The following is a 16,513-nucleotide window of genomic DNA, read 5'->3' on the forward strand; positions in this document are numbered from 1 at the left end:
TTGTTAACAAACTATAGTTTTTGCGAATCAGTTATGACATCTACTTTGTACATGACACAAGTAATTGTTCCAACAATTGTTTACAGACAGATTATTTAACTTATAATTCACTGTATCACAATTCCAGTGGGTCAGAAGTTTACATACACTAAGTTAACTGTGCCTTTAAACAGCTTGGAAAATTCCAGAAAATGATGTCATGGCTTTAGAAGCTTCTGATAGACGAATTGACATCATTTGAGTCAATTGGAGGTGTACCTGTGGATGTATTTCAAGGCCTACCTTCAAACTCAGTGCCTCTTTGCTTGACATCATGGGAAAATCAAAAGAAATCAGCCAAGACCTCAGAAAATAAATTGTAGACCTCCACGAGTCTGGTTCATCCTTAGGAGCAATTTCCAAATGCCTGAAGGTACCATGTTCATCTGTACAAACATTAGTACGCAAGAATAAACACCATGGGACCACGCAACAGTCATACCGCTCAGGAAGGAGACACGTTCTGTCTCCTAGAGATGAACGTACTTTGGTGCGAAAAGTGCAAATCAATCCCAGAACAACAGCAAAGGACCTTGTGAAGATGATGGAGGAAACAGGTACAAAAGTATCTATATCCACAGTAAAACAAGTCCTTTATCGACATAACCTGAAAGGCCGCTCAGCAAGAAAGAAGCCACTGCTCCAAAACCGCCATAAAAAAGCCAGACTACGGTTTGCAACTGCACACGGGGACAAAGATTGTACTTTTCGGAGAAATGTCCTCTGGTCTGATGAAACAAAAATAGAACTGTTTGGCCATAATGACCATCGTTATGTTTGGAGGAAAAAGGGGAACGCTTGCAAGCCGAAGAACACCATCCCAACCGTGAAGCACGGGGGTGGCAGCATCATAATGTGGGGGTGCTTGCTGCAGGAGGGACTGGTGCACTTCACAAAATAGATGGCATCATGAGGGAAGAAAATTATGTGGATATATTGAAGCAACATCTCAAGACATCAGTCAGGAAATTAAAGCTTGGTCTCAAATGGGTCTTCCAAATGGACAATGACCCCAAGCATACTTCCAAAGTTGTGGCAAAATGGCTTAAGGACAACACAGTCAAGGTATTGGAGTGGCTATCACAAAGCCCTGACCTCAATCCTATAGAAAATGTGTGGGCAGAACTGAAAAATCCTGTCCGAGCAAGAAGGCCTACAAATCTGACTCAGTTACACCAGCTCTGTCAGGAGGAATGGACCAAATATCCCCCAACTTATTGTGGGAAGCTTGTGGAAGGCTACCCAAAACGTTTGACCCAAGTTAAATAATTTAAGGCAACGCTACCAAATACTAATTGAGTGTATGTAAACATCTGACCCACTGGGAATAAAATCTAAAATAAATCATTATTATTCTGACATTTCACATTCTTAAAATAAAGTGGTGATCCTAACTGACCTAAGGCAGGGGATTTTTACTAGGATTAAATGTCAGGAATTGTGAAAAACTGAGTTTAAATGTATTTGGCTGAGGTGTACGTAAACTTCCGACTTCAACTGTGTGTTAAGGGGACCTGTTGTAGTTTTACTACAAGTCACTGTGTCTTACACCATTATAGTGGTGATAGGTATGAAAGAGTCTATTTCATAGCTATGTTCTCCACTGAGGAGCTAGCTAACCTCACGACGGAAGTACTCTCTAAGCACTGAACCAGTCGTAGGCGGTGGGATCATGGTTCATGACTTCTAATAACTTTCCTACTGAATGGAGGATTCTATTTATTAGAGGCATGTGTGTTAACCATGCCAAGAAGAGTGTTTTGGAGATTCCCTTCCACATGTTGCAATCTGAGTGATTACAAACTCCTCTGTCGCTGTTATCAATAGCAATTTGACTTGTGAGGTCTCTAACCTTCTTACTGATTGTAGCTGGACTAACTGTGCTGGCATTGGTCCTGGTACTCAATGGGACCAGTTATCATACCGATTTATTAGAGCGTCTTACTAGTTGCATGGTAGTTGAAACTACACATGGCAAGGAATGATTATTGTTGCCATTTGTTTTGGAGGTGGAAAGCCCACTGGACTTATTTTCCGACCGGTGTGGTACACCTCAGTGATATCTTAGATGTGTTCTAAGGTTATCCGTCGAGGGGCCTGTCCGCTCCTCTCTGTTCTCACAGGGAAGTTCACAGCTAGATTTGTTTTCTGCTCTGGCGGCCTCGTACAGTGTTGCATGTAATCTCGACCTCCCCCTGGCCTTGAAAATGCTCCTCATGGGTTTGTGCTAGTATTCCCCCCCACCAGAGGTTGGTGTTGGTATCCGAGGCACACACGAAAAGGTCGGACCCTTTGTACGAGTTGTCAGCAGCCGCGTTGTTATTAGATTGGCTGTAACCTTTCAAACAAATCTCCTGGTGTTTGTGCTTCAAAACGCTCAGAGGCTGTCGAGGCCTGTCAGTCACTACAGTGTCCACGTGTGGCAACCTATCCAGTACCTGCGAAATGAGACGAGGATATCTGTCTGCGAAATCGCACAGTGTTTCACCAGTGGGAATCATCGGGTCAGTTGTGGGACTGACACCACTGGTGTCATTGTAAGGGGTTTCAGTCCCCCGCAAAGAGGAAAATGTATAATCGGAAGCAGAGTACACTCGATGCTTTTATTCCTGTGGTGGCCGCAGGGCTTGCGGAAGTGTCCGAAGGACAAGAGAAGTTCATCTCAGCTACAGTATTGCACGACTCCAAGGAGGAGGGAAGTTGCTCATTCACAGAGACTGCTGGCTCGGAATCATGAAAATAAAGGTCAATCGGGTTTGCTGATTGAATGTGACGAGATATTGTAATATCTCCTTGGGTTGGATTCTGCACCAAGAGGTTTCCAAGCGTCTTTTGCCCAATTGGTGCTGTCGACAGAAACCCCTCGTGGATGACTGCATTGCAGCTAGCGTTAGGAGAAGACAGTGTGGTCAGTGGAGATGGCACTGTGACCTATGACCATATTTGAGTGAAACCTCGAAGTGTAGAGGTGCATCGTTCCTTTTTTAACCAACGTTTAGTTGGCTTCAAAGATCTTTTGAGATCATTGAATAATGTTTGAGAGACGAGCGATATTGTCGAGCCCAAATCAATTAGCGCTTCACAAGTTAAGCAGTCCTCCATGACTGTTTATGGACTGTTTGTGTTGCGTTTTGTGGTCATATTCCCCACAAAGTGGAGTGGTTGTTCACAATGACATGATGTGTCATTTCTGTTCATGGTGAAAAGAGGTTGATTGTAGTGGTAGTCGTTTCGAATAGCGACGTACTCTCCAGTTATTTAGACCGCGGTGGGTATTGGTCTCGTGGTTTCGTGGCAGAAACTGTTGTTGTGTGTCATCTCTCAATGCTCCAGTTGCTTGGTTGGGTATTCACGCTGTAGAGCGTGACTTTTCTGGAATTCCTGCAGATGGTACCTAAGGGAGGTATTCTGCTGCATAGCAGAGTCCACTTGGGCACTTAGAGTACTGAATTTAGACATGTGAGTGTTATCTGTCATAGTTTGCAGGTAGAGGTCTTGAGTACGGAGCGAGAGATTCAGTGATGAGATTTCCTCCGCTTGCTTAGAAATCAATATTTCCATCTTCATCACCTGAGTTCCTCATCATTCATTTGGTCAGCGACTTCAGTGAGTTCTGCTGATTTGTCATCCAACTTGGTCATTGTGTTCATTAACTGATCGTCTTTGGTCTGCAGCATTTGGACTCAAACATTATTGTTTTGAGTAACGTTCATCAAAACTGCCTGCATGTTATCAAGTTGCACGCTCCTGTTTGTAGATAGCTCAACATATTTATCTAGTTTGGCATGGACTTCATCGTATTTAGTTCTGGCTAGATCGAGTTGTTCCTGTAGAAAACTATTTTGTTGAAGAGTTTGTGCTCGTTCATCATCATACGTTTTTGCAATTACTTTTAATTGTTCAGTTTTCAAACACAGTTCATTGGCTAGCAGAATGTTTTCATGTTCTGCTTTTGTCACTAGTGGCCCGGTTCTCTCTACCTGTCCCTTCATATCAACCAGTTCTTGCTCGTGCTTCAGCTGTGCACTGTGGTACTGGACAGATGCCAATCTCTGATGGCGATACATCAGGGCTAAACTGAGAGAGGAGAGAGAGTCATTACATTATGCTATCTTTGGTTAGGGGACCCCTGGAGGTCTGGGGCATTGCAGTGCTAGAAACGTCACTACAGACCCGGGTTTGATCCCGGGCTGTATCACAGCCAGCCGTGATGGGGAGTCCCATAGGGCGGCACACAATTGGCCCAGAGTCGTCCGGGTTAGGGGAGGGTTTGGCCGGGGGGGCTTTACTTGGCTCATCGCGCTCTAGCGAATCCTTGTGGCGGGCCGGGCGCCTGCAGGCTGGCCTCGGTCGTCAAGTGAACTGTGTTTCCTCCGACACATTGGTGCGGCTGGCTTCAAGGTTAAGTGGGCGGGTGTTAAGAAGCGCGTTTCGGAAGACACGTGACTTGACTTTCACCTCCAGAGCCAGTTGGGTATTTGTTATTTTATTAGGATCCCCATTAGCTATTTCAAAAGCAGCAGCTACTCTTCCTGGGATCCACACAAAACATGAAACATAATACAGAATGACATAATACAGAACATCAACAGATAAGAACAGCTCAAGGACAGAACTACATACAGTTTTTAAAAAGGCATACATAGCCTAAATATCAATGCATATACACAAACTATCTAGGTCAAACAGGGGAGAGGAGTTGTGCCGTGAGGTGTTGCTTTATCTGTTTTTGAAACCAGGTTTGCTGTTTATTTGAGCAATATAAGATGGAAGGAAGTTCCATGCAATAAGGCCTCTATATAATTCTGTACACTTTCTTGAATTTCGGGAGTTGCAACAATGAGACAAGATCGAAATCGGAGTAAAAAAAAAAAGGTGATGCTGAGCTAACATTAGACTTAATTGAACATCAGACTAATTGAGCATTCTCATTATCATGGACCAATGACAGTTTGGAACTCTCAAAGGCCTTCAGTTCATTGTTGATGGTTAAAAAAAATCACCCCTTCATTGGACTCCGGTGCCCTTCAGTTATGCATTAGCTCTTGGGTTCTTAATTGAAGCATTGAAGACTGCGCGGCTAATGTGTACAACAGTGCTGACGCTCCTTAACAGTACATCTTGGGCTAGTTATGCATCAGCAATTTAGAATTAAAAGTGACACTGCATGATTCGCTAAAGGATTGCAGCTTGCCAAACATCTTTCTTTCACATTTTGTCCATTCCCTTGGAAGAAACTGTATAGTATTCCAGGCCTTATTCATCTCTGCTAAAACGTTTACTTACGGTATCATGCACAGCACATCTCTCCAATAACTTCAGCCAAAGATGTTGGTGTATATATAGAGTTTCACCTTTTCTTCTCTGACTCTGCATCAGCCTGCAGAAACAAAATGGGACAGACACACACGAGAGTTTTTACCTAGCAACATAACAGCCAAAGCTTACAAAGTCATGTTGCCAGCTATGTTTACATTTTGGACTCAATCATTGCAAGTAAGCTAGCTAGCTACCTAGTTTACTCATGAATTAATTGTATGTCTTCAATGCATGACAGGGGACTACATTTGGACGAAGATGTATTTGGAATACATGTTTTAATAATGTCACCACTTAGGAAGTCAGTGTATAACCATTCTACAAATAGCAGCTGTGCATAATGTTTTGTAATTTTCTGCATGGTGAGAATAATTATTAAATGCAGGTCCTAATGTGATATCAAAGGGCATTAGCTTATGCAAATGATGATTGGCCATGTTTAGTTATCTCACAACTTGAACAATGTAGTAGTGTAAAACAAAATACATAACACAATTTAATGTCAGAAAAGTCCTAAGTATTTTAATCAGATAAGAATTCCCTAAAATAAGAGTGGATTAGATATTGCCCATCACAGTAAAAAAGGTAAACCTTCTGACCGACGTCATTTCGTAACTTGACGTGTTGCGTACGCAGACAGCGCTTGCGCACAATCCAGGCAAGGTCGTAGCTAGCTAGCATTGCAAGGAGCCTATCTCGCTTAAAATATGATGTCCCTTGCCGCTCGTTCGGGGGCATTTTCCCCATACTTGCAGGCAACGAACTATGCAGTTGCTGGACCACTCAAAGCACTTATTCCAGGGGTGGTTGTAAAGGGAGAGAACGTGTTGGTAGACACGAAGAAACCTTTCCTAACCCGCGAGTCCCTGAACGGTCAGAGCCCCAAGACTGGGCCGGCAGTATCAGTTAGCATAAATGGTAAGTAGCTAAGCAAGCTAGCTAGCTAACAGCATCTAATGGCTAACGTTAATAATCGGGTTATTTGTTTTACTTGTGGAAGAGTCATTGACATAAGATGTTAGAAGTACAATTCATTTCAGATATTGATTGGTTATAATAATATTTGAACAAACATTTCGTTTACTTGCTAGGTAAGTAAGTGGGGTGGCCATGATGAACGAGGCTAGGATCTAACTTGCAGTATGGTGGCACAAGGTTAGCACTGCAGCAAATACCGTACAGTATGAAGATGGGCAGAAACTGCTTCTCCAATAAAAATCCCAGATCATGCTTGTAGGTGGTGGTCTGCTTGGTCTGTTTTGCAAGCTTTCCACGAAGTCTTGCGATGTTGCGCCTCTGGGTTTAGAAACTCTGACTGCAGTGTGGGGTCACAACCTGGTTATCAAACTAAATAGTTAGCCATCTGCTTGTGCTACCTTTACTGATGTAGTAATGTCGTATTTTTATAATTCTAGTTAAGATAACATTACATAACCCATTCAGGTGGGTCTTAGAGATGCTAGCCAGCAGATTCCGACACTACCATTAAGCTTGTTTACACTGAGCTGCACTGTGGGTCAGAACGCAATGATGGATATATTAAGGCACCATGGAGCTGGCGTGAGATATTGGTTAGAAAGCTTACCTCTATGCAAGGATGGGATATGCAACTGCACTCCAAATTGTACCTTAATCCACACTGATAGATCGAGAAGATTGAAATACTGCTTGTTTTCCCAGAAAACTGCCCTTTTTGTCTTCGTGCTAGTTAGCAGTAGCCGCTGCAGCCAGTTTGGTTGTCACAGCCATTCCAATCAGCTTCTTTTATTGTTCAAAGTGATTTGCCATTCCATAATGGCTACTGCTAGCTAGCATGAGCACGAAACAGTATTCTCAGTCTTCTCAATGTATCAGTGTGGAGTAAGGTATAATTGAGTACAGTGACATATTCCATCCATGCATTGAGGTAGACCACCCCCAGGTTGTTTCCTACCTTCACCACATCTCCACCCCGCTGATCCTCAACACTGGGGCCCCACAAGGGTGCGTTCTCAGCCCTCTCCTGTACTCCCTGTTCACTCATGACTGTGTGGCCATGCATGCTACCAACTTAATCATCAAGTTTGCAGATGACAATACAGTGGTAGGCCTGATTACCAACAACGACGAGACAGCCTACAGGGAGGAGGTGAGGTCCCTCGGAGTGTGGTGTCAGGAAAATAACCTCTCCCTCAACGTCAACAAAACAAAGGAGATGATCGTGGACTTCAGGAAACAGCAGAGGGAGCACCCCCCATCCACATTGACGGGACAGTAGTGGAAAAGGTGGAACGTTTTAAGTTCCTTGGCGTACACATCACAGACAAACTGAAATGGTCCACACAGACAGTGTGGTGAAGAAGGCGCAACAGGCTTGTCATCTAAAATACTCACAAAATTTTACAGATGCACAATCGAGAGCATCCTGTCGGTTTGTATCACCACCTGGTACAGCAATTGCACCGCCCTCATATGCAAGGCTCTCCAGGGGATAGTGCGGTCTGCACAACGCATCACCAGGGGCAAACTACCTGCCCCCCAGGACACCTACAGCACCCGATGACACAGGAAGGCCAAAAAGATCATCAAGTACAACAACCACCCGAGCCACTGCCTGTTCACCCCGCTATCATCCAGAAGGCGAGGTCAGTACAGGTGCATCAAAGCAGGGACCGAGAGACTGAAAAACAGCTTATACTGTTAAACAGCCATCACTAACATGAAGAATCAAATCAAATCACTGGCCACTTAAATAAACGGACTTAATGAAGGTGTCACTTTAATGATGTTTACATTGAGGGATCACTAGTCACTTTAAATAACGGCACTTAAAAATGTTTACATATCCTACATTACTCATCTCATATGTAAATACTGTATTCTACATCATCTACTGCATCTTGCCTATGCCGCATGCCATCGCTCATCCATATATTTAAATGTACATATTCTTATTCATCCCTTTACATTTGTGTGTATAAGGTAGTTGTTCTGAATTTGTTAGATTACTTGTTAGATATTACTGCATAGTCGGCACTAGAAGCACAAGCATTTCGCTACACTCGCGTTAACATCTGCTAACCATGTGTATGTGACCAATAAAATGTGATTTGATTTTCCTAACGCCGTTTCCAGTGTCTTAATGTAACCATGATTGCATTCTGACCCCAATGCAGCTCAGTGTAAACCAGTGTAATGGTAGAGTTGGAGTCTGCTAGATAGAGTGAGGAGTGCTTTGTTGGTCACTAGTTTAACCTTACATTTTAGCTAGGGAGTTCGTAGCTAACTACATGTAGGCCAAAGGTGTATTCATTACATACAATTATTTGTAAAATGTTTAGTCTGTTGCAAAACGTTTTGCAATGAAACAAGGGTTTCTGTTGGACAAATTCAGGAAGGTCCCTTTTCGTTACGTTTGCTCTGTTTGGTTTTTAAACGGTTTCCGTTGCACGACATATTGAATACGCCCCGGCTAATGGGCTAGCTAACTATCAGAAAGCTTGCTAGCTAGCTACTTTATTGAATATTTAAACTTGACTTTTAAACAATCTGTTCATACATTTTCTATCTAATTAGCTATTGACTTGGATGCATCTGCTGCTATAATGTGCCCCTGGTACTTTCCTATCACATGCCATTGTCTATCTCTTAGTACTCTCTGGATTGTTTATCTAATGGACAACTTGTTTTATTTTTCAGCAAAAGCTGCAGTCCGCTTCGCTCACACTGACATCAAGGTGCCAGATTTCTCCGATTACCGTCGGCCTGAGTTGCTTGACCCCAATAAATCTTCTCAGGAGAGCAGCGAGTCCAGGAAGACCTTCTCCTACCTTGTCACCGGGGCCACAGCCGTGGTGGGTGTCTACACAGCCAAGACCGTGGCCACACAGTTTATCTCTTCCATGAGTGCCTCAGCTGATGTCCTGGCCATGTCCAAGATCGAGGTCAAGCTGGGAGAGATCCCAGAGGGCAAGAATATGACCTTCAAGTGGAGGGGCAAGCCTCTGTTCATCCGCCACCGGTCTGAGAAAGAGATCGCCGTCGAGGAAGCTGTGGATATGGCTGAGCTTCGTGACCCCCAGCACGACAAGGACCGCGTCGCCAACCCAAAATGGATCATTGTCATCGGCGTGTGCACCCACCTGGGCTGTGTACCCATCGCCAATGCTGGTGACTATGGAGGATACTACTGCCCCTGCCATGGCTCTCACTACGATGCCTCTGGCCGCATCAGGAAAGGCCCAGCCCCACTCAACCTGGAGGTGCCCTACTATGAGTTCCCAGATGAGGACACAGTAATTGTAGGCTAAATTGTTGGACTGAGATCACAGATCAGTATGTTTCTGTCTGACTCATTATTCCATCCATTAGCAGGCATAAACTCTGTTTCAGGGTGGAATATTTCAGGGTGGTATATTGTAAGTAATAAATTTACATTTTATCTGATTGAAAACCTCATGTTATTTATTTCCCAATCTCAGCTAAATCTAATACTGTACCAACATATGACCTGGGTTGTAAATTAATGATGGGGTTTATTTCGCCTTAGCATGGAATAGCATACTAATAGTAAGGATGTTTTAATAGTGCAGGTACAAGGGGATTGACCCAGAAACATACACCTGCTTACAGACAGTTACCTACAATTGTGTCCGAAGGTGATTCTCAAGGGTTAATGTCGTGAATGGTGGCTTTATGTTCAGTTTCAGAGAGAAACGGGAAAGGTTTTGTCTCAGATTTTGTTGGGATGTTTTAGAGTGCTAGGTAAAGTTGTTTAATGGTAATATTGCGAGAGCTTGTATATTTTATTCCTATCGATTACCCCTGTTTTGTTTCGGTCGCCGTCACATAGATTAACATGACATTCTATACAAGAAAGAAAAGGGGTCAGTGGGCGCTGACGAAGGCATTGAGTGTTTAAATCAATGCTAAAGCAACAGAACAGTCACATTACATTTTTCTATTAATGAGCTATCCTGCCTACAGAGTTATGTACAAATGTATACTCATGTTAAGCTAATAAATGTTTCACAGAAAATCCTATTCCTTTTGTGTGCTATTTACAGTTTGCAGCTCAGGCTGGGTTGCAAGTGCAGTACACAGCAGCAGCTTGCCTCTATAGTCTGAATGGCATTTGAACATTTCCGATGCACCTGCTCAAGCAAACCTCAGATCAGGCTGGGTTAATAACATGAACCCTCATTTGATTTGACATACAAGGCAAAACTACGGTCCGGTTTAGTTCCTCAAAATGAATGGGTGACATTGGCTACTTATGTATAAGGATAACCGCTCAAGGTGTGTCATAGTCTGGTATGAAGAGAAGCCTGGTGTCTGAGGTGGTCTTGACTAAGAGCTCTGGCGATTAGGAGAGAGATGGCTGCCCAACCCGCCTGGCATTCCCACGCTTCATTGACTAATAACCAGCTAATAATAAAGTGCTTGATGTCTTCCTCTCTCCGGGGCCACAGAGACAAGCTATGCATAACTGCCTATGTGCGTATTTATTTTATCCCGATGGATTCCTTGCAGTCCATGTACATTAAATAGGATTGACGTGACCTGTTACTGTTTCGGGTCAACCTTGAAGAAATGTCCCCCTTGGAATTCCACAAAGACTCCAATAACTACACATGATATTGGTTGTAAATTGCCATCTATTGTACATTTTGTTTTTGCGTTGTCTGATGAAACAAAGGTTTTGGGTGTGACATTGACACAAAATTCCCCACTGGCATTCATACTGCTGATTGGTTGGTAAAACTTATGTTAGGGAGAAGGCTATAGCAAATTGCCAGAATGCCAAATGAGTAATGTTGCTGGATGTTGTGCTCTCTAAAGCATCCACGTTGTTGGGACAGCTTCTTGATAACCCTTTCACATCATAATATATGTGGAGGCCTCTAACCAATGCCTTATTTTTTTTAAAGATTTCCCTGTATTTTGACAGATGCCTGACATTCTTTAGGTCAAAATTGCCCATTCTCCTGGGTGGAGCTGAAAGGATCAGGGGAGAATAGATAATCGCTCCCAACCAAGCCATCTTGTAGAATGCACTTTATTTACATATCATATCATGTATAATAATGGAACATCTATTTGTATGCCTATTTTATAGAGAAAAGAAGCAACTGCTGTAGCTTTTCAGATAGCATTCCCTGTCAACAGAAAGAAGATAATTCCTCTGCACAATAAGGTTTCAGATGACTTTTATTTTTTCTAAAACTTGAAAACTTCACACTTGTACGTGTGGTTTAATTATCTAATGGCTTTCGCCACAGTACAACCCCCTCTGCCTTGTTGCTTAGAGTGACCTCTGTTCCTGATAGTCTGACAGGCCACCTGCCCGGCCAGACACAGGCTTGCTCACTGGTGCCATGTCAACTCTGCCTGCCAGATGCCCCTTTGCCCTTCAGGTGTGATTGATATATGATTATAAACTGGGTAGTTCGAGCCCTGAATGCTGATTGGCTGACAGTCGTGGTAAATCAGACCGTATACCACGGGTATGACAAAACATTTATATTTACTGCTCTAATTACATTGGTAACTAGTTTATAATAACAATAAGGCACCTCGGGGGTTTGTGATATATGGCCAATATACCACGGCTAAGAGCGCTTTGCGTCGTGCCTAAGAACAGCCCTTAGCTGTGGTATATTGGCCATATACCACACCACCTTGGGCCTTATTGCTTAATTATATCACATGGGATGTCAGGACACCACGTCACTCTGACATTTGAAAGCTGGATTCCCTGGTCCTGCTGTGGCACTCATTACATCCAAAAGCCTTCTCTTTATTTCGGTATCAACCCATCTGATCATTAATTCTTAGAGGTCATAGTCATTTTGAACATTGCATACTTCCTCTGAGGTCAGTACTTAATGATTGTGCATGTCTGTAAAGCTCTCTAATGCACCTTTTTATGTAATGGAACTCCTACTTTTGAATGGACTGCTGATCCGAAGGGCTCTCATGCTACCTCATTCAGCTGACCACTTGCATTCTCAAAGCTGTTCTAGGGAACACGTAAGATGCTAGCTTGGATAATTATATTCAGCCTGGCTCAGATCCATGTAAAACGGAGGTAATATACTGTTTGTACAGTTCAACTTTTCCCCTTTGTTATATTACTTTGCAAGTCCCTTTTTCGTGGACTTCTTTGAATTAATCTCTTCAAAACTGCATGGTGCAAGCATCTAATGTAGCGTTTGTCTGACAACTCTTAAGATGCTGGAGCAGTTCTCTTTAAAGTGTGAAGAGGGTATATTGCTTTTCTTTACTGACGATGGAACCAGAAAAATAAAACAATTAGCTGCAAACTGATTTAATCTTCCCCAATCTGATGTGTCAAATGAACATGTTAATCCTCTACTTGTCTCTAGGGTGATCAGATTATGATGAAAGTGTATTTGGATCTCGTGATTCATTTGAACTTGTGTTGCATAACTTTGCATAGTGATAAGGCGTTTCACCGTAGAACATAGCTGGAAATTGATTTTTTCCAACTTCATTAAATCTGTTTTTTTAATGGTTCGTTGTCGTGTCATCTCGGACTTTGTCTCTCAGTGTACAAAATGTCTTAATTGCATTTTGAGTGATTAACTTCTCAGATTCTCCCATGTCACCTCATTCCTCAACTATTTTCACTGGTTCCTGGTGGCAGTTTGTAACATATTTCAGATTTTGGAGCAGCCTTCTACTCTGCTACTTTGTTTGTTCTACTTTTTGTTCCTTCTACTAGCGGAATACGCTCAGATGGTGCCACCGGTTCCTGTTGCTTGCCTACAGGCCTAGGGCAGTGAGGGGTACTGCCCTTCACCTGCAGCCAGGCAGTGATCAGACCTTCCACCCTGGCTCAACCACTTTGCTCTGCCACCGCTGGAAACTTGGCACTTCCATCCTTGCTCTCATCCCTGTCACAGCTCTTTTTATGACCCAACGGTGGTGGAATGACCTTCCCTCTACACAGTCGTGACAGCTGAGTTGATGTTCATCTTCCCATCACAGACTGAATACCCATCTCTTCAGATAGTAAGCTGCAATCAATGTCTCTGCTACTTCTGTGGTCATGCACTCATCCACATGTGATGCACCACTACCTAAGTACAAAAAATACAAGGGAAATGCCTGGTTTCTTTAACTTACAAAGACACTGCATGCAATGATGATTATAAGTGTGTGCATCAAATGACATTTTATTTGTCACATGCATGTGTTTAGCAGATGTTATTGCGGGTGTAGCGAAATTATTGTGTTTATAGCTCCAACAGTGCAGTAATATCTAACAAGTAATATCTAACAATACACACAATCTAAAGTAAAGGAATGGAATTAAGAATATATAAATATTTGGACGAGCAATGTCAGAGAGGCATAGACTAAGATACAGTAGAATAGGACAGAATACAGTATATACATATGAGATGAGTAATGCAAAATATTTAAACATTATTAAAGTGACTAGTGTTCCAATTATTAAAGTGGCCAGTAATTTCAAGTCTATGTATATAGGGCAGCAGCCTCTAATGTGCTAGTGATGGCTATTTAACAGTCTGATGGCCTTGAGATAGAAACTGTTTTTCAGTCTCTCGGTCCCAGCTTTGATGCACCTGTACTGACCTTGCCTTCTGGATGATAGCGGGGTGAACAGGCAGTGGCTCGTGTGGTTGTTGTCCTTGTTTATCTTTTTTTTGATCGTATGGGCGCTTGCGTGTTATTTATCTGTGGTGGGAAGTGTAGCAGAATGTGCAATTGTACACTCACTCTAGAAAATAAAGCCTCACCAATCTGAATGAATGAGTGTAAATTGAGACATCACATAGAAACTGTCAGATCATTAGAGGAAATTGATCTCCTTTTCAGCTAACTCTGCCATGTTGGTTGCAGCTGGAGTTTCATAAAGCGACTGTGCCGGCACCCGGTGGTACACGGTGCCACAAATTGAGATGAAAATGATTCTCCGGTGGGAACGGAGCGCATGGGGAGCTGACGTGTCGGGATGGGATAATCAAGCCTAATATAAGTTTATTTTTCCTCCTCATGCACTAAACCCTTTTATGCTCTCACAAGCGGCTGCTGATCTGCGGGTGTAAACGGCCTCATTAATCCTGTCAGTCAACAACAACAGCAACAACTGAATCATCCCCTCTCTGTGCAGAAGAGGGGAACTGCTCCGGGTCACAGACAGGGGCACGGCGGCGTTGAATGAGCAATCACTGTCCTCTATCATTTAGTTTGTTGAGCTGGCTCTTTTGTGGAGTTGTTTCAATTTCTTTTGCCTTCTTCGTCACTGAATAACAGCATTTTAGACAGGGTCTCTCTATCTTTCTATATAGTTGACTTCTTTTTTTCCTCGTGTACTCTTCTTGTGTGCCTCATATATCTATATATCATCTATGTATTACACTTTAATCTCGCTATCTCACTCAGCCTTTTTCTGCCTACCCTTCCCCCTTTTACTTCTGTATATTACTCTCTACCCCGCTCATGCTCTCTATCTCTTAGGGAAAGAGAAGTACTGCTCTTTGAGTGATGGGGACGTGACTCTCAGCAGGAATCTTAATGTAGTTTATATCAGTGTAACTAACACTTCTTTGAACTCATCGCAGTTGGCATTTCCAATTAACTGCTACTGCCATTCCTCATGGAGAATATAACATACTTTTCTCTCCGGCCCATAAACAACGGGTTCAGCTGATATATTTTAAGAAGTTTGTACTAATCTTAAGATTGTAAACATTGGAACGGGGTGGGGACACTTTGATGGTTTGCCAAAGGAGTTCAGAAGGACCACTGTCCATGGTTCTTGCTGCTGAGCTGTTCATGGTGCTGTCTGACAGTTGGTGTGGAGCTGTCCATGGTTCTTGCTACTGAGCTGTTCATGGTGCTGTCTGTGACTGTTGGTGTGGAGCTGTCCATGGTTCTTACTGCTGAGCTGTTCATGGTACTGTCTGTGACTGTTGGTGTGGAGCTGTCCATGGTTCTTGCTGCTGAGCTGTTCATGGTGCTGTCTGTGACTGTTGGTGTGGAGCTGTCCATGGGACTTGCCACAGGACCCACCATGTGCTCTTTGAATTCTGAATTATCCCTTGTTGTGGGTGTTATAGAAGTGTTTTAATAAAGGTCAGTATTGCCAGTGGAATGTTGCTTTTTCATTTTTTAAAGTTGTGTCATTATGCAAGCTCATGTCATCCAAAAAGGCAGAAAAGAATTCTAAGCCTATTTCACGCAGATAAAATTAGCTCAGATTACTCATCATACAACATACATTTTAAAGCCTCCACCTCTAATTACCTGGCTCCATCTGCACCTTTGTTTAAGAAACTCAATATCTTGTCTATTTACAACATTTATGTATGCCAATTATGCACATTAATTTACACACACTCATACCTCAGACAGTTTACTTAAGCCCTTCAATGGATTCTTCCAGGTTAAATCTGAAATATATCTATATAACACAAGACACTGTGATAACCTTCACCCTCTCCACTGCCGCACCTCACATAGTCAATTCTCTATCCGATACAGAGGTACCATTCTCTGGAATTCTTATCTTCACATTGCCAAAACATCATCATCCCTCAATAACTTCAAGCGAAGACTGGGGGTCAGACTGATGAACCAAACAACTCAGTAATCTCCTCCATATAGCCTAACATATTGTCCAAGCACACCAAGACAGTCGTGAAAAGGGCACAACAAAACCTATTCCCACTCAGGAGACTGAAAAGATTTGGCATGGGTCCTCAGATCCTCAAAAGGTTCTGCACCATCAAGAGCATTCTGACTGGTTGCATCACTGCCTGGTATGGCAACTGCTCGGCCTCCGACCGCAAGGCACTACAGAAGGTAGTCCGTACCCCCCAGTACATCACTGGGGCCAAACTTCCTGCCATCCAGGACCTCTATACTAGGCAGTGTCAGAGGAAGGCCCCAAAAAATTGTCAAAGACTCCAGCCACCCTAATCACAGACTGTTCTCTCTGCCTCCGAACGACAAGTGGTTCCCGGAGCGCCAAGTCTAGGTCCAAGAGGCTTCTAAACAGCTTCTACCCCCAAGCCATAAGACTCCTGAATATCTAATCAAATGGCTACCCAGATTATTTGCATTGCCCCACCCCACCCCATCTTTTACGCCACTGCTACTCTCTGTTATTATTTATGCATAG

At 43.1% G+C, this 16,513-nt stretch overlaps 1 protein-coding gene across 1 annotated transcript; it reads left to right on the forward strand.

Annotated features, from left to right (window-relative positions):
- Positions 1 to 6,010: 6,010 nt before the first annotated feature.
- On the forward strand, positions 6,011 to 10,380 carry LOC120024906 (cytochrome b-c1 complex subunit Rieske, mitochondrial). Its single transcript, XM_038969271.1, has 2 exons — positions 6,011 to 6,276; positions 9,037 to 10,380. The coding sequence occupies exons 1-2, from the start codon at positions 6,066 to 6,068 to the stop codon at positions 9,645 to 9,647; spliced, it is 822 nt and encodes a 273-aa protein (XP_038825199.1). The 5' UTR covers positions 6,011 to 6,065; the 3' UTR covers positions 9,648 to 10,380.
- The last annotated feature ends 6,133 nt before the right edge of the window (positions 10,381 to 16,513 follow it).

This window comes from Salvelinus namaycush, chromosome 30 (assembly GCF_016432855.1).
Source record: "Salvelinus namaycush isolate Seneca chromosome 30, SaNama_1.0, whole genome shotgun sequence".
In the NCBI taxonomy this organism is placed as follows: Eukaryota; Metazoa; Chordata; class Actinopteri; order Salmoniformes; family Salmonidae; genus Salvelinus; species Salvelinus namaycush.

What these genes read in the sequence shown, in the direction of transcription:
- LOC120024906 (XM_038969271.1), top strand. Translation starts at nt 6,066, where the DNA reads ATGATGTCCCTTGCCGCTCGTTCGGGGGCATTTTCCCCATACTTGCAG. An exon ending in AGTATCAGTTAGCATAAATG is followed by an intron (nt 6,277 to 9,036) that starts GTAAGTAGCTAA and finishes TTTATTTTTCAG; the next exon opens with CAAAAGCTGCAGTCCGCTTC.